The sequence below is a fragment of the Nicotiana attenuata genome, chromosome 1, assembly GCF_001879085.1.
Source record: "Nicotiana attenuata strain UT chromosome 1, NIATTr2, whole genome shotgun sequence".
Lineage (NCBI taxonomy): Eukaryota > Viridiplantae > Streptophyta > Magnoliopsida > Solanales > Solanaceae > Nicotiana > Nicotiana attenuata.
In genome coordinates this window covers 63,549,933-63,569,048 of record NC_031989.1, presented here as the reverse complement: position 1 = coordinate 63,569,048, position 19,116 = coordinate 63,549,933, and the positions used below count along the sequence as shown (strand labels likewise).

Genomic DNA, 19,116 nt, shown 5'->3' with positions numbered 1-19,116 from the left:
AAACGTTAAAGTGTTGCTCATGGAGCAAGCGAGGAACAACACTAATTAAACTTGAAATTCTGCCCATGAAGCAAGCTGAGATAAAAATTCAAGATCATCCACTTTAAGGGTTATTTGTGTACTTCACCCTTAGGGTGGCCATAATTTGGGTAAAGTTGAAATCCAAATTGAAAATATTAAATTTCTTATTTGGGTTATCAAATAATGGTTTGGATCCTGAATTTACTCTTTGAAAATTCCGAATTTCGGAGTAAATAATTTGAGACACTTTATATTGAAAATTCGATTTTTTTTATACGTTATAATTATAATTATATGTCGTTATATATAGTTTGTTCACCTAGCTAGCCCTACCAGGCTTACCACTTTGTACATTAGTCCAGTGCAAGTCTATAAACCAAAAATGCACTTCACTTAAAAGAAGAATATGGTTTGAGACTAAGTACATCGCATCTTCTTTTCTAGTTTCTACTGATATGAACCACCATACTGCCACTGCCTCATTGCATATTCGCATTAATTTGATCATTACTTTTTGCCATGCAACTTGAGATATGGTGTCGAAGAAGATAGCTGAACTATCGTTTCAGTGGCTAACAAATTCCTATTGTATTGAAATTTCCTAAATCACTTAGAAGGACACTTAAAATTGAAAATAGAAAATAACCAAACCGATTTATCCTGTAATCGAACTTTAAAAAAATCAAATTAATCCGACCTTAGTTGAATTGGATATAGATTGAATTTTCTTAAATTCGAAAATTGAAAAGCCAAATCGAAGTATTCATATCCTATCCTATCATATCCTAACGCTTGGAATAAAATTGATCGTTTGGTTGGAAAATAAGTTATCCTAGGATTAATTATCCCGGGATTAGTTATTCCGAAATTACTATTCCACCTTCCCATAGGGATAAAAATAACATTACAATCCCGGAATAACTAATCTCGGAATTAACTATACCGCGATTTTATCCCAACCAAATATGGGATAAACTTAATTATCTTAAATTTGATCCAGGAATTGTTATCCTTTATCCCTCGTGCCAAACGAGTAAGGGACCACGTTAACCCTTGTTGAAAGGGGTACAAGAAGGGCATGTAGCCCATAAAGAGATAGGAATCCATTTATCCATCTCACAACGTAGCGTCATGAGTTCAATTGTTTACTTCTGTAGTAAAAGGTATACTGTCGCGTCTTATGAATAAATCCTATTAGTAACTAAAGCAAGATTAGGAGATAAAATATTCAAAGATCAGAAGGAAAATATTAAGGTTTATAATATGTGCAAATATTTTTGGTGCTTTATGCAACTGTGAAATCTTGGAATTACAAGTGAGCTCTTTGTAATTATTGACAAACCAAGGAAGATAAGTGTAATTTATCCAATTAAAGCACAACTTGTTTTTAAAATATTGAAAATCATTGTCAATCAATTTCCAATGGGCTCCTTAAAAAAGTGGTTGAAGATGATATTTTTGAGGAGTTGCCTAATTGACTTTTCTCATTTTCAGAAAAGGATTTACGTCTCAACAGTTTGATGGTTAAACATATTAAGGTATTTAATAATAAAAATCAGTTTTAATGCAGGTCTTTCCATCAGTGGAACGTACGTCATGAAACAAATATTCATAAACTATTCATATTACAGGAAAGTTGATAAAGATGAGTTTAATATAATATATGACTACTTTGGATTTAACCACTATAATAATCATATATTGGTTGTCTTATATGTAAGTTGATTAATGGTCCTTGTTAAAAGATAATTACACAAATCGACAACCAAACAAATTAAACGGTGTGTTTTATAATTGTCAACTTCTCTTAAAATACTCTATACATTTATATCAAGAAAAGTAAATCTTTATCACAATAGTTTAACATTTATATTCTTACCGTGAAAAAATATTTTTCGCCCAAAATTATTTAAGAGATAATTACAAGTACTCACAATTGTACTTCTTTGCAAATTTTAAGGAGACTTCTCAGAACCAGAAAAAAATTAAAAAAAAAACATACTACAAAAATTTGAAATTATATTAATACGGTCAAAGAGGATGTTGTGGTCAACAGAACCCTGTATGGAGATTTCCAGCTAAATGTTTGTTAGGAGACAATGCATGTAACCCTAGAACCCTACTGTCTTTTTCAATCAAAATATTTAACACACTAACGAAAATGAAAAGAGAAAATTGATAAAGAATTTATTAAGAAAAATTTCATTGTGAGAAACCAAGTATTGGATTAATTTAAGTACGAGGAGGGAACTGAGAAGCTTCAAGTTATGAATAATTAGGATTGTTGATCTAACCAGTGGCGGAGCCACATGCACTGAAGGGGTGTCGGTTGACAACTCTTCGTCGGAAAATTATAGTGTAGTTAGGTAATTTTTAAAGGAATATGTATATATATATATATATATATATATTACTATATATTGACACCCCTTGATTTTTTGGTGGGTTTATTTCTGTATATTTTAGCTCCCCCTTAATAAGAATCCTGGCTCCGCCACTAGATCTAACTCTACTTTTGGAAGAAGGCAGCTTTCTTCCAGCTATAACTTGCAGCAAAACATGTCTCATAGTTTTCTACATTACTGTCTTAGCAGAAGATTGAATTCTTGAATGGAAGATAATTTAAAGTACTTTGGCAACTGGCGAGTAGCATTTTGTGTTTGGTTAATTAATTTGAATAATATTTTTTGAGCAGCAATTAATGTTTGATCAAATTTTTAAAAAATATTTTTAAAGTATATTTTTCTCAAAAGTACTTTAGGGAAAAATTACTTTTTTCTGTTTTTCAAAAATTGTTTCAGCTTCTACTCAATTCCTTCTAAAAGTTTGGCTAAAGACCTTAATTTTGAGAAAAAAATATATTTGCCTAAAATAAAAATACTTCTGGCAAAAAGAAATTTGGCGAAACATGCTACTTATCTGATTAACATTATTCGAAGGTAGCAAAAAGTGTGCCCACTCACTCTTCTGAGATTAAAACAAAGTGGAATAAACATTAGGCTTATACAAATATCTTGGATATTGGAACCTAAACTCGTGATACGATTTCAAATTACTCAATTTGTTTCAATTTTTGTGACACTATTTCTTTTTTAGTTTGTTTAAAAAAATATTGTATTTTTATATTTAAAAAGAATATTTCTTTTTGATTTATTTGTCATTAAAGAATAATTTATAATCACATAAATTATTAATATTTGTTTTGTACCAAATTTTCCCCCCCTTAAATTTCCTATCTAATCTTGCCTTTTTTAGAAAAATACCCGATGCGCTTCAAGCGTCTTTGGTAAAGTAATTTCTTTAAGCATAGAAAACGCGCCATTAGGCTCCCAAAATAAAAGCACAAATACAACTCACCCACGTCAAAATCAACTCCTTTATTTCAATCAAAAACAAAAAATTGAAACCAGATCCCTCTTCTAGTCTTCCCATATATTGACGGTTGTATTCAACAGAAATAGCACCACCAAAGGATGTGGTGCAGTGGATGAGACTGCTCCTTCCTTAATCAGAGGTCTCGAGTTTGAGCCCTGGATATGAAAAAATCCTTAGTAGGGAGCGCTTCCCCCCAAAAGGGGCCCTACGCGGCGCGAATCCGGATATAATCGGGCTCCAATGCGGGTACCGGACATCGGGTGAGAAACCAAAAAAACAGAAATAGCTATGATATGGACACGTGTTAAGGCTGCATATTCGTCGAAACACGTAGAAGCTACTCTCTCTATTATTGGTGGTTTTCTTTCTTTAACGTGGCCCACACTCTTGCACCTTCCATCCAAGGTCTATTTTTTCAAATTAACAAGTCTCTCATACAGTAGTTTCCTTCGTATTAACTCTTGATACAAAAAAATAAAAAAGAAAAAACCACACACACACTATTGATATAGTCACACTCTTAGGGGTCGTTTGTGATGCTGTATAAGGCAATTAATCATTATATAAGAATTTGTATTGAGTTAATCGGAAGATGTGGAGGTCGAGTATTAGGGTTGTAGGTTAGGAGGTAGTTGAGTCTTGCCTTACTTCGTACCTTTGTGAGAGTAGTCTGGTAGGGTTTTTGTCTAAGATAGCTAGTGGCAATGTATGTCTTACAATTTCGCTTTTTAGTGCAGGACCTATTTACTATCTATCGCTTTTGCTTTGCATCTTTCTTCTGGATTTTATGTTGTTCCTGTTTTTCCTATGATTTATGTGGTGATACTAATATTGTCTCCTTTTGTCTTTTTGTTTCTTGAGCAAAGGGTCTTTTTGGAAAAAGCCTCTCTACTCTTTCGGGGTAAGGGTAAGGTATGCGTACACACTACTCTCCCAGACCCCACTAGTAGAATTTTATTGGGTTGTTGTTGTTGTTGTTGTTGTTGTTGTTGTTGTATTGAGTTAATATATTGTTTGATTGTGATTTCAAATGTAAGATAATTAATCCATATATATATTGTATACACCAAGTGTTATATTTTCTTATCCCACTATCAACGAGAAATAACTAATCCATATATATAAGCTATATATGGACCAAAAGGACAATTATAAGTTCATTATTTTTTAGTTTAAAAACTAAAAAATAATTTGGATGATACTTTGTATACTCAATGTTAGTATAATAAACCAAACACCAACAAGAGATAATCACATTATTAATTTTCGTATATTATTAATGTCTGCATTGCTAATTCATGTATAATTTGTCTATGATCCAAACGACCCTTTAGGGGCTACCTGCTACTCCCTCTGTTCCAGTTTATGTGAACCTATTTCTTTTTTGGTCCGTTCCAAAAAGAATGATCCATTTCTAAATTTGGTAACAATTTCGTTTAAACTTACAACTCTACCCTTAATGAGAGGCTTTTATAACCACACAAATACTCTGGGGCCCATTTGGACTTGTTTAGGACCACAAATTCTAAAAGTCTTCATTTTTTTCTTAAACTCCGTGCCCAATCAATCAGGTTCACATAAATTGGAACGGAAGGAGTAATTTTTTTTTAACTGTGTGACTCTTTAGTTTTGACCTTCTCTCTTTTACCCCAAATTGTTTAGTTTCTTCCCCATTAAGTATTACCGTTCATGTCTTAATAGCTAATTACAATATTTAATATTTTCTTCGCTCCTGAATATCTTATGTTACAAAAGGAAAGAGTATTGTTTAGTGATTGAGGTCAAGTACTAAACTCCTTATTAAAACCAAGCTCATAGTACTATTAATTTTGTGTTGTCTAATGGGGGGCCATGCATCCTTCTCTCTTTTTAAACGTAAACGCCTATAAAAAGAAGTAGGCCTGTCTGTCTGTGTAAAGAAAGATCTCATCTCATCAAAGGAAGCGAAAAAGAAAAGTTTTAGTAGAGAGAGCAGCCTTTTTCCTTTCTCCCTTTTGTCCTTAAGCAAAGAATCCAAGGGAAGTTTCTTACAAAGTCTTCCATTTCAGCAAAATCTTTTAAGTATAAATTAACTCATAATTATCCCACTTTAATTTCTTTCCTTAGAAAAGGTTCAAAGTCTCTGGTTTTCACTTTCTTCCTCTAAATTAAAGCTGTGTTTCTTAGATATTTAATTTGCATAAAGAAAAATGGGTTTAGGAGGAACTTTGGAGTATATTTCTGATATCATGAGCAGTGATAAGCCCAGAAAGAAGAAGAAGCAGTTTAATACAGTGGAGCTCAAAGTCAGAATGGATTGTGATGGCTGTGAACTTAAAGTCAAGAAAGCTCTTTCTTCCTTGAGTGGTACGTACCATAACTTCATTCATCATCTTCTTTTTTCCCATTTACAAACAATTACTATCATCTTTGTTCGGCTAAGTTAGCCGAAAGATACTTTTAACATGCTGATATCAGTGGCAAAGTCAGGCATTTTCGAAAAAAGTGAAAAGAAAAAATTTTTGAACAAAAAGTATTCAATATATGTTATATACTAGTACTAAAATCTTTTCGTCTTTGACCACCCTTTAAGACATGTAGCTTCCTTCATGGTTGATACTGTTATCATGACTCAACTACAATCTTCTCAATAAGTCTCACACCATTAAAACTTTCCTTATAGTTTATAAGCAGGTTTTTTTATCAACTTTCAATATGAGAATTTGTTGGCACACGAGATATATCCAATAATTTCAACTTAGGTATATTAAAGCTGATTGGTTATATTTGCAGGAGTGAAGTCTGTGGAGATAAACAGGAAACAACAGAAGGTGACAGTAACAGGATATGTGGAAGCAAACAAGGTGTTAAAGAAGGCAAAGTCAACAGGGAAGAAAGCAGAGATATGGCCTTATGTCCCTTACAATTTGGTGTCTCAGCCCTATGCTGCAGCAGCTTATGACAAGAAAGCACCACCTGGTTATGTCAGAAGACTTGATCACAACAACTCAACTACTGCAACAGTTGCAAGATATGACGACCCTGCCTATATCAACATGTTTAGTGATGACAACCCTAATGCCTGCTCCATCATGTAATAATTAATTCCAAACAAGTTTAAGACAGCTATATCATGGGAGTAATATTCAAAAAGTTTAGAGCACTGCAAGTTTGTTTGCAGGGTTTTGGGATTGGGTCCAAAGGTTAATTACTGTAATTGTAAGTTTTGCATGGGTGTTAATGAGCCGGGTATCTATCATAAATAATTTTCTACCTCCGCAAGATTGGGGTAAGGTTTCCGTTGTTGTTGCATGGGTGTTAATGAGTAGGTGTTGGGTTTTTGGTAAAGTCTGGAGTACTGAAAAAGCAGTCAAGAAAATAATTAGGAATTTAGAATGAGGGCGGTTGTAATAAACCTACTACTTGTAGTAATAGAAGAATACTACATTGTCATTTTGAATGTTATATTCTCTTTTGCTTGTTTGTTTGTTTTTTCTTTTAGTTTAATTTTTATTATATATTACAGAAAAATTTCACTATTATATTATCTAAAAGATAATTATATGTAATTGTTCATAAAAAAAGGGAATTAGCAACCTAAAAAATAAGATGGACTACTAATACAATAGATTAAAATATACTAATAATGTAAAAAAATTGTACTATTTAGGGTCTTTGATTTATGACTTCGATTAATTAATTGCAACATATAAGATAATACAACGTTTGGTTGGCTTCATGAAAAAATTAATTATCCTATAAACTAATGCGAGGCTTGATTACCAATGCAGAGATTAAAATTTAAAGACAAAAAATACTCCTTTTTTATGCATAATAATGTTCTCATAATCAATCACTGGATAACAATCTCTTTATTATTAATCATGGAATAAACAATCCAAATATTATATATAATCTCATCATAATTAACAATTATGTCAACCACACGAGCCCTATGAATAAAAGTTCGATTTTCTACTTGGGATGATGTTTGATGATGAGTTTCCTCTCTGCTGGTTGTACACAACTGTAACATTGATATTACACCAAATTAGCTGGTTGTTAACGTTCATGACCCTTTCCTATTGCTGGAAACTGTTGGTACAAATAATTTTGGGTCCAACACCAAAGAAAGCAAATTCAATAAGAAAATGCAAGAGTTAATATACAAAAAAAAAAAAAAAAAAAAGAAGCCTAAAGTTGGCATAGTTTGTAACTTAATTACTAAAATAGTTGGGAATTTTATTAGTCTCTTATGGTCAATTTCCCTATTTATTATCCCTATGGCATAGAGAATGGCAATAAATAAGAAAAATTGAAAACAATACTTTAAATATACAAGAAAATGAGTAGACATTTTCCTTTCTCCTTTGATCTTTTCTTTTCTTTTTTAAATCAAATGTCTACAGGTGAATAAATCAAATGTCTACAAGTGATAGTTTTCTGATTTTCAGCGACTTAACTAAGACTATATCAGGAGAATATACACTTCATCGACATTGTGGGATTCTAACAATTTAAGAAGAAACGTCAAACTTGACAATGTTCAATTGTTGTATTTTATGTGTTCAACTATCAATTTTCCAACTCTTGCTGCGTTGATAAGAATCAAGGATGGAATTTCACTATGGTAAAAATTTACTCATGCCCGATGTTTTATACTCCCTTCCGTCCAAAATAAGTGATTTTTTGGATGTTTTCACGCAAATTAAGAAATCCACCTTTTAGCATTAATTAGCAATGGAATTGACCATATTAACCTTTACTATCTCACATAAACACTCCTAACACATATTCCAACACCATTTACTTCAAGGACAATGTAGGAAAAAAATAATTAATTCATTCTTGAAATCTGAAAAAATTACTTATTTTGGACCACAAAAAAAAGGCCAAAAAATCACTTATTTTGGACCGGAGGGAGTACCAAACTAATGAATATATATATCTATGTCAATTAATTTGATCATATTTTAATTAATATGCATTCTCTATCTCATTAAATTACTTAACTACAGTAAATTAACATGGCTTGTTGTAAATAGTTGGTGTAATAATTGTTATGCATGATAATCCTAATTTGATTCCTACGTGCAGGGAGCTATCATGTCGGATCAAAGACAAGAAACAATCCTTTAAAGTCACACCTTCTACTTTTTCATAGAAAAGTTCAAAAAATTAATATTTCAAACAAATGTTCTCAAACTTTTTAAAACATGGATTAGGATGTCCTAACAACTTGTTGTTCTCAAATTTGAGTTCAATAATCTAAATAAAACTCGGAATGTCTTTGTCTATGCGTATTTAGTACTTGCTTTAAGAAAAAAGTTAGGTATCCAATCAATTAGCAAGAGTTAAAAAAATAAATTATGTTCGTTGGCAAGATAAATCATGTATGATTTCTCTACTAAACCAAATGCATAATCCAAAAGGTACAAACACGAAATGTATCTTACTTGTTTGGTTTTTATTATCAAAATACCGTTTTTATAGATTGTTTTGAAGAAGCATTTGTTATTAGCAGCTAAAAATAAATATTCATGTAACAATAACTAAAGTCGTAATGAGTGAAACAGTTCAAATCAAATAAAATAATTCAAACTAAACAGTTCCAAAGTGAATAGTATCGTAGGGTCCAATTTTTGTTATTGTTTTTCTTTTTCCTTTAACGGAGTACCATTTATGAAAAAAAAATCATCGCATATAAAGACATCTCATTAAAGATATATCATGAAAAGACTCATAATTTTCCTCTTTAAAATCCCTCGATTAGAACCCTTTACTTTTGTCACAACAATCAGATTGTGACCTTTCTACCAAGTATCCAAGTTTGGTCTGCAATTTTTCTCTCAATAATTCATTCCCTAATTTTTCAAATGATTGATGTTTTTTCCTTAAATTTCTAGTCTCATTTGAATATAAATTTTCTACTATCCCTCCTGTTAGTCGGCGAGATAGAAATAGTTATAGGCGATTGAATTCAGAATTTAAACTTAATGAGTTCAATTTTACATTTAACTTGTTGTATTATTAAAATATGAATTTAGGTCCTAATATTTGTGTGATTTTTATAGGATATCTATCTATATTCCATGTCAAAATTTTTAGTTTCAGATGAACGGAACCAAAAGGCTACATTCACCTCAAATAGTGCCAATGTGGTCCATGCTAGTGGCAAACGTTTGCCCTAATTAATGAGCCAATTTCGACGTCTCGCACATTGGATTTAAAATGGATGCTAGTCCGCACCAATATAGTTGGCCACAAGTAAAAGCTGTCCCTTATCATGGAAAAAACTTTATAACTACTCTGCTTTGTTTTTTTTTCTTTAACCAAGAGAAGAGTATTCATCAAGTGACATATGAGCAACTAAATGTAGACGTATTATTTTGAGGTTTGAGATTATCCTCATGTCCATTGAGTAATCTCAAACCTCTACGGCGAATCCATAATATAGAGGTTCTGAATGCCATACTGCTTTCAACAATATCATATGCAAGGTTTGGCATAAGCAGAAGAGAAGTAGTAATTACTACTTCTAAAGTAGGTAAAAGCAAAAAGAATCCACCTTTAGCAAAGAGACTTGGTCCTCTGTTTGTATCTTGCATATAGCTCTCCATAAACAGCTCTCTCATGCATAAGCACAAACTTTAAGCTACAAAATAAAGTCAAAACTTACTACCCCATCAAAATGTCTTCACATAAATTATTATCACTTAATCCGTATGAATAATTCACATTTTGATTATCACCAAGTATAGTCAACTAATGTAGTTTGCTAAACCCAGGTATGGGAGTAATTTTTTCCTTTCAAGGATATATATAACAGGATATATATAAAATATCAAAACAAATACATATATTGATGGCGTTGAACGTATTTGGAGTAATACACCGTCATATGAAGATGATTCACATAAGCAAATCGACCTCAAGATTCAGAAACATCACACAAGTCGCAGTTCAATTTGTATTGTAGAGGGTGCATGTACCTCACACTCTATCCCAACTTCAAAATAGTGGATGTGGGACCGTGAACGTCACAATATTTTTACTAAAATTCCTACTATAGCATATGCATGATTGAGCTATGACATCATAATTTCAGCTAGTTTCAACCTAGGATCTTCAGCATTGCAATTATATTGCTGAAGAGGTGACAGTGGAAAAGAGGCCAAATGGAATACACACAACGATATGGCATGACGGTCAATGAAGTTGGTGAAAATCATGTCCGGTCAGTGTTTAAATTTCATCATAGAACAAAAAATGTAGGTGGTTCTTCCCATTTGGTGGCCAAAGTTATGTAGTACCTGTGCTGGTGAAAATAGCACATGCCCAATAAAAGCTGGTCCCGACACCACTATTATAAATAAAAGAAAAAGGAGACCAAATGGATGACCCTGACTAGGAGTGGCAAACGGGCGGGTCGGGTCGGGTCGGATATGGTTCGGGCCAAAAACGGGTAATGAAAAAACGGATCAATTATCCGACCCGACCCATATTTAATACGGATAAAAAACGGGTTAACCGGCGGATAATATGGGTTGCCCATATTATCCATGACTTCTTGTATATGATCACTTTTGGGAGAATTTTTAGTCTCCCTAACTTGAGAAACCCCCAATTTGAGGCTTTACAAATGTAAAAGTTAGACCCATTGGTTATCCATTAGTTACTCATTGGTTATCCATTTTCTAAATGGATAATATGGTTCTTATCCATATTTGACCCGTTTTTAAAAAGTTTATTATCCAACCCATTTTTTAGTGGATAATATGGGTGGTTAACTGTTTCTTTGAACCATTTTGTCACCCCTAACCCTGACCATTTTTCACTTCATGTTGCATAGTGAAGGATGAACCATAGTACATGATGCTTCATTGAGGCCAATGATATTTGCTTGTAAGCACTACGCAGACAGTACAGGCATGTGAGAGCTGATATACATGTGGGGTGGGGTGGGGTGGGGAGGGGTTATATTTAATTCCAACTGTATCAGTCACAAAATATACATGAAATAGTTATTCAAGTATGTTGAACATGAAAACCAAATTTGCATATACTTTATTTAAAGTAGAATGATCAATTATACACACTATGTCAGTAAATTGCATCTTTTTTGGTGAAAGCCATGTGTTACTTTTGTTCCCTTTAGATAAAGAATTTGCCACCTTTTGCTTTCAAGCTAATTATGGGTGGATCCTATGTCAAGAGATCAACAATATGTCAGTACATTAAACAAGCCCCACATCACTGAACTAATGAGAAGTCAATATTTTCTGCACAACATCTTCAAGTGTAAGCTATGTAACCTTCAGGACAATAAAACTGGTTACCCTGTAAGCCCACATATTTCAAGTAGCTCAAACAATATGGCATGAGAGGGAACACTCTTACTATGCCATTCCAATGAAAAACGTTCTTAATCGGTAAGTACAATATGAATATAGTTGCTTCGCCGGGTATATTTTCCATAAATGCTGCCTTGATCTAACCAATTATGGTGCCAAAAGTTAAGAATTCAAAGATCTCCACCCAAAAAGGAACTTTCAGCAGCACAGCACAAAGCCCTACATGAATAATGGGGCAAAAGAAACTGTGGAACAGCTTTTGACAAACACTTATACTTCTGACCTGAATTCATTATTATGAGTATTATTTTTGGGAAGTATCTAATCTGAATTCATTCTTAAAGTTAATCACCATGTTAGCGTTCAAGAATTCTTGAAACATAACCAGAACTGATGCATTAATCATTGCATGGATTCATATGCTCTAGAGACAGTATCTGAAGGGGAGCCATTGGGATGTCAACTTGTCACTGAAAATTGCTGTACTTAGCTTCACAAATGGAAACTAAAAATCACTCCACATTTTTTATCGCTATTATCACTGTAGTCAACTAGTCACCATGATCTCCGTTACAGATGCCACAACATGCAAAATGTTACAGCATAGCCGAGTCCAATACTCGGAGAAATTCAACATAAAACTAAAATGTTGAATCCTTGAAAGCCATATCTGTTGTTTACTAACTACAATGGGATATTGTGCGTCAACATTTCATTTAGAGGTCCTAGATAGACCCAACTGCAACAGAATCAAGGCAGATTGCATGTCCTAACATCTCCTTTTTACCTTTTCGATAGATGGTGGCATGATCTTTGGGCACCAAGTTTGGTGCATGTTTCTCAACCTTTATGGAGTCCAATGGGTTATGCCAACAAATGTAACGCAAGCCCTATGCAGTTCTCAAAGCCAGAAAATGAGGAAGGAGACAAAGAAGAACTGGAAGGCCATTCCGCTTTGCATAGAGCATTTGGCTTGAGAGAAACCGTAGATGTTTTGAGGGGAAGGAAGAGAATTCTTCACTGTTGAAAACTAGATGTATCCAGAGTACAAAAATACTGTGTAATGCTGATTTTGCTACTGATACTACTGTAATGTTGGACTTCTTTGGATCTTGGAAGGATTCCTTCTAAGCAATATTTTATACTTTAGCTTGGTATCGGCACTAACTTTATTCATAAAATTTACCTTTTACTGATAAAAAGAAGTGGTAAACAGGAACTGTGAGAATGCACGGTAAAATATATTATTCACATATATGACAATGATACAATGACCCCTATATATATAATATACATGTCCTACTCCTAATACATATGGGATTAGGGTTATTTACTACTATTTAACTACCAAACTAACACTCCCCTCCCCCTCAAGCTGGTGCATATAAATCATATGTACCGAGCTTGTTACATATATAACTAATACGAGACCAGTGAGGGACTTGGTGAAAATATCAGCAAGCCGATCATTCAACTTCACAAATTTTGTAGCAATATCTCCTAAGAGTATCTTTTCTCTGACGAAGTGACAATCAATCTCAATGTGTTTAGTCCTCTCATAGAGCACCTGACTTGATGCAATATGAAGGGCGGCTTGATTATCGCACACAAGTTCCATCTGGCTAATTCACCAAATTTCAACTCCTTAAGCAATTGTTTGATCCAAATTAGCTCACATGTTGCCATAGCCATTGCTCGATATTCTACTTCTGCACTAGATCAAGCAACTACATTTTGTTTCTTGCTCTTCCAAGACACCAAATTGCCTCCTGCTAAAACACAATATCTAGACGTAGAACGTCTGTCAGAAGGTGATCCTGCCCAATTAGCATCTGAGTATCGAACGATCTGCTCATGGCCTCGATCCTCAAACAATAACCCTTTGCCTGGAGCCGATTTTATATACCGAAGAATGTGGACAACTGCATCCCAATGACTATCACAGGGAGAATCCATAAACTGACTTACAACGCTTACAGGAAAGGAAATGTCAGGTCTAGTCACTGTAAGATAATTTAATTTACCAACCAGCCGCCTATATCTTGCAGGATCGCTAAGCGCCTCCCCCTGTCCTGGCAGAAGTTTAGAATTCGGATCCATCGGAGTGTCAATCGGTCTACAACCTATCATTCCTGTCTCCTCAAGAATGTCTAAGGTATACTTCCGTTGTGATATCACAATACCTGAGCGAGACTGAGCGACCTCAACACCCAGAAAATACTTTAGTTTGCCCAGATCATTAGTCTGAAAGTGTTGAAAGAGATGTTGCTTCAATTTACTAATATCATCCTGATCATTGCCGGTAATAACAATATCGTCAACATAGACCACCGGATAAATACAGAGACTCGAGGCAGAATGCCGATAAAACATAGAGTGATCAGCTTCACTCCGAGTCATGCCAAACTCCTAGATAACTGTACTGAACTTACCAAACCAGGCTCGAGGAGACTGCTTTAGACCATAAAGTGACCGGCGCAAGCGACATACAAGGCCACGAGACTCCCCCAGAGCAACAACCCAGGTGGTTGCTCCATATAAACTTCATCCTCAAGGTCACCGTGTAAAAATGCATTCTTAATGTCCAGCTAATAGAGAGGCCAATAGCGAACAACAGCCATGGATAGAAAAAGGCAGACCAATGCTTCTTAGCCACGGGAGAGAAGGTATCACTGTAATCGAGCCCAAATATCTGCGTATATCCCTTGGCAACAAGACGGGCCTTAAGACGATCAACCTTGCCATCCGGACCAACCTTGACTGCATACACCCAACGACAACCAACAGTAGATTTACCTGAAGGAAGAGGAACGAGCTCCCAAGTACCACTCGTATGTAAAGCAGACATCTCGTCAATCGTAGGCTGTCGCCATCCTGGATGGGACAATGCTTCACATGTAGACTTAGAGATGGAAACAGAGGACAAAGAAGATATAAAAACATAATAGGGTGATGACAGACGATGATAACTTAAACCGACGTAATGAGGATTAGGATTAAGTGTGGTCCGTATACCTTTCCGAAGTGCAATCGGTGTACTAGGAAGAGACAAGCCCGCAGTAGGAGCAGGGTCAGGTGCAGGACGTGAATTAGCTGGGCCTGATGCTGGGCGCGAACGACGATGATAAGTCGAGAGTGGTGTTCCTGTGGCTGGGGATCTAGGAGGAGCCACACTAGACTCCCCAACGGTTGAAATGGGTAAGACTTCTGTGGCGGAAGGTGAAGGAGGAGCTATAGTAAACTTCTCAAAGGTCGTATAGGTAAGACCTCAGATATATAAAGGTGATCAGAAGACGTAAAGAAAGGTTTAGATTCAAAAAATGTGACGTCAGCTGACATAAGGTACCTACAAAGATCAGGTGAGTAACAACGATTTCCCTTCTGAACACGAGAATAACCAAGGAAGATACACTTGAGAGCACGAGGAGCTAACTTATCTTTCCCAGGGGCTAAGTTATGAACGAAACAAGTGCTCCCAAAAACACGAGGGAGAAGAGAGTATAAGGGTGACTGGGGAAACAATACTGAATACGGAATGTGATTCTTGATGAGAGATAAAGGCATCCGATTAACTAAATAACAAGTTGTGAGAACTGCATCGCCCAAAAAAAAGCAACAGAACATGAGATTCAATGAGAAGTGTGCGAGCAGTCTCAATGAGGTGCCTATTCTTTCTCTCTGCAACCTCATTTTGCTGAGGGGTATAAGGACAAGAGGTCTGATAAATAATTCTTTGAGAAGTCATAAATTGCCGAAATTGAGAGGATAAATATTCTAAGGCATTATCACTGCGAAAAGTGCGAATAGAAACACCAAATTGATTTTTGATTTCAGCACAAAAATTTTGGAATATAGAAAACAACTCAGAACGATCTTTCATTAAGAAAATCCAAGTACATCTCAGTGTTGTGAAGAGCGTGAAGCGAGGAAAAGCGACAACCCCCATTTCGCTTAAAGCGAGAAGCGAAGCACTCACTTTTTTTAAGTGAAGCGGAATTTTAAAAAAATATTAAAATAAGAGGAAGGGCAATATACCATTCTGTTAAAAACTGGGCAGCACAAAAACAATGAAAGAAGAACTGGGCAGCATTTCAGCGGAGAGAAGAAGACTTAGAAAGAAGAACCGAAGGTTAAAAAAAAAATTCGCTAGCATTTCCCTGCTATTTGGACGTTGAAACAGTGAAAATAAAAGAAAAAGAAGAAGAAGAAAATAAGAAGAAGAAGAAAGAAAGAAATCATCACATACTTGTTGCTGCTGAATCTCTATTGAAGTTGAAAAGGGAACCCTAGTTGCTGTTGCTGCTAGTTATGTTTTAATAAAAGAACATTGAACACCCTTCTTTTTTAATTAAATAGGCTGGCAGCTGTTTAAAACAAAGAAGCGCACACTTTGCTCGATTCGCTTCGCTTCGTCGCTTCTCGCTTTTTAGTGGGAAGCGCACGCTTTTGTCAACCTGAGTCACTTCATATAGCAGAAGCGGGTACGGGGTCGCTTCGCTTCGCTTCTCGCTTTAAGCGAGCGTTTTTCACAACCCTGGTACATCTTGAATAATCATCAATGAAACTAACAGAATAACGAAATCCCAAGGTTGAACTGACTCTAGTAGGACCTCATATATCACAATGAACTAAAGAAAATTCAGACTCTGCATGACTCTCAATACTACGAGAAAAGGAGGCTCGGGTATGTTTCCCGAGCTGACACGACTCACAATCTAATGTAGATAAACTAGACAAACTAGGCACCGTCTTCTGAAGCTTGGATAATCTTGGATGTCCTAAACGTCTGTGAATTAGGTCTGGAGGATCTGTAACTAGACATGCCTTAGGAGGAATTGAGTAAGTTAAGGTAGTAAAGGCCTTCTGATTCAAGCCTTGTTCCAATCGCCTGTCCCGTACTGCGGTCCTGCATAACAAAAGAATCATCGATAAAATATATACCACAATGGAGGGCACGAGTCAAATGACTAACAAATGCAAGACTAAAAGGACAACCAGGGACATAAAGAACGGAATCTAGAGTGACAGAAGGTAGGGGATTAGCTTGTCCAACTCCCTGTGCTTTAGTTTGAGACCCATTGGCTAAAGCAATAGTGGGAAGAGACGGTAAAATATACAATATTTGACATAAGGGATTTATTACTAGAGATATGATCAGAAGCGCCTGAGTCCACGACCCATGGTCCAAGAGTACTAGACTGGGAAATACAAGCAAAAGAATTACCAGTACAGAAGTATCAGTCTGAGCAACAGAGGCTACTTGTGGAGATGTCTGCTTACTTGATCGATACTGAAGGAACTCATTATATTCCCCTTCAGATAAAGAAAATCTCTGGTTACCTGTAGTCTCGGTCTGAGCAACATAAGCATTTTTGGGTGGACGACCATGTAAAGACTAGCACACGTCACGAGTGTGTCCAAGTTTATGATAATAAGAGCACTTGGGTCTAGATCTTCCAAAACGACCTCCTCCTCGTCTATTCTCCATAGTTTGAGATGCCCGATTGTCCACTGTCTGGGATGCGAGAACAGACGAGTCAAGTGTCTGTGATGAGATCACTGGGTGACTTGGTGCTGCAGCAAGGCAAAGTAATCAAGAGAATAATTCACCAACTGTAGGGACAGTCGGACTAGCCAAAATCTGATTGCGTACTGAGTCAAGATCATTAGGAAGTCCAAGCAAAACAGCTTTTGTCGCTGCTTTTGTTGCTTTTCAACACTAGCAGAAACCGGCATCAACTTTTCAAATTCCTCCATGACTGCCTGTACTTGTCCCAAGTAAGTAGACATATCTAATTCATGTTTCTTTAAATTTGTCATCCGCGATATCACATCATAGAAACGAGATATGTCATTAGTGTATAAAGTGCGAGCCTTTTCCCAAACCAAATAACATATCTGGAATGGATGAAACAAGGGCATCAACTTGGAATCAATAGATCGCCACAGAATACTGCATAATGGAGCATCGATCTTCTCCCAAAGTGCTTTGGCTTTTTCATCTCCTTCGCTAGACTTCCTGATTAAACGATCTTGAACACCTTGACCTTTACACCACAACTCAACAGACGAATCCCAAGCTAAGTAGTTTGAAGGTCCCATTAAAGGTTCTGAGGTAATCATAACACCGGAACTGCCAGAGTTGGGTTTTTTAGACCTGAAAGCATCATCTCCCAAAGACATCGTTGGATTGAAGAGAGGTCTATAAAATTATCACTAAATAATAGAAAGAATCAATTGAAAACTCGCTGAAACAGACGAAGGAGACACTGTTTTTGCCAGAAAATTACTGTAGCTGCCGGGAAAAATCAGTGTAGTCGCCGGAAAAAACTCAAGGTGGTCGGAATTAAAAAATAAAATTATGGGTAGGCTTGGTATTTGAGGGCGATCCAACTGCTCCGAAGAAATTTCGTCAAAAAGTGGCCGAAAAGTGCTCCACGCGCCGGCGCGTGGAGTAGATCTCGCCGGAAAAGAACCTCTCTGATCGGCGCCTGGAGGCGCGTGAGATGTCGGCCGCCGGAGGTGTTTGTTGGGGTTTGGTCGCCGAAGGTTGGGGGACCTTGTGGTGGTGTTGGTTTTTGCACAACACCGATGGAAATTGGTTTGACGAAAAACAGCCCTAAAAAGGTCGCCGGAATTGAAGCATGACGAGTTTTTTCGGCTGGGTTTTCTTTCCCGGATGTTTTCTCACTGCCGCTCTGATACCATGTGAGAATGCACGGTAAAATATATTATTCACATATATGACAATGATACAATGAGCTCTATATATATATAATACATGTCCTACTCCTAATACATATGGGATTAGGGTTATTTACTACTATTTAACTACCAAACTAACAGAAACTATAACACATTGTTCTACATTTCCATTGAACTTATTACAGACAACTTATCTAATACTTCATTCAAAATCTTTAACAAATGTCAGAAAGCCAGCTGGAGCAGAATTTTACTTTAGTCTCTTTCTTGACCAAATGTTACAAAGCTAGCCGGAGTTCAGGAGAAAGAATATTGATTTCAAGTCATGGTCAGATCGGTTATTAGAATGAAACAAGGGACAGGGTAAACCTGGAAATTATGAACTTAAAACCTGCATAAACAAGTATTTTCGGAGATGTGTTTTGCAAAGTGTTGGAAACAGTTAAATTGGATAGAAGGTGTATATGTTAGATTATAGAAGGAACAACAAATCATTCCGATAGCTTCATTTGATAGGTCCTAACAACCTTTTCAACCTGTTTCCTTGTTTAACCATATGATACTCATGAAGGTACATGCACTTTTTCTCTTTTCATTTAATTTACTTTCTTCTTTTTTCTTTTTTTTTTTCTTTTGGGGGGGGGGGGGGGGGGGGGTTAAGGGTATAGGTAGGGTACGAGCG

General features: G+C 35.8%; 2 protein-coding genes across 4 annotated transcripts in view; one reads left to right on the top strand and one right to left on the bottom strand.

Annotated features, from left to right (window-relative positions):
• LOC109227639 (heavy metal-associated isoprenylated plant protein 23) lies at positions 5,241–6,835 on the top strand. Its single transcript, XM_019392841.1, has 2 exons — positions 5,241–5,742; positions 6,169–6,835. The coding sequence occupies exons 1-2, from the start codon at positions 5,586–5,588 to the stop codon at positions 6,471–6,473; spliced, it is 462 nt and encodes a 153-aa protein (XP_019248386.1). The 5' UTR covers positions 5,241–5,585; the 3' UTR covers positions 6,474–6,835.
• Positions 9,657–19,116, bottom strand: part of LOC109227617 (photosynthetic NDH subunit of lumenal location 4, chloroplastic) — a 13,320-nt gene continuing 3,860 nt past the window's right edge. The window contains exon 6 of one of the 3 annotated variants that reach the window (XM_019392818.1): positions 9,657–10,030. The gene's annotated coding sequence lies outside the window, so the exon portion shown is untranslated. Of the gene's footprint in view, positions 10,031–11,352; positions 11,581–11,604; positions 11,949–19,116 lie in introns of those variants that run through there. The other 2 variants (XM_019392820.1, XM_019392826.1) reach the window with 2 other exon arrangements.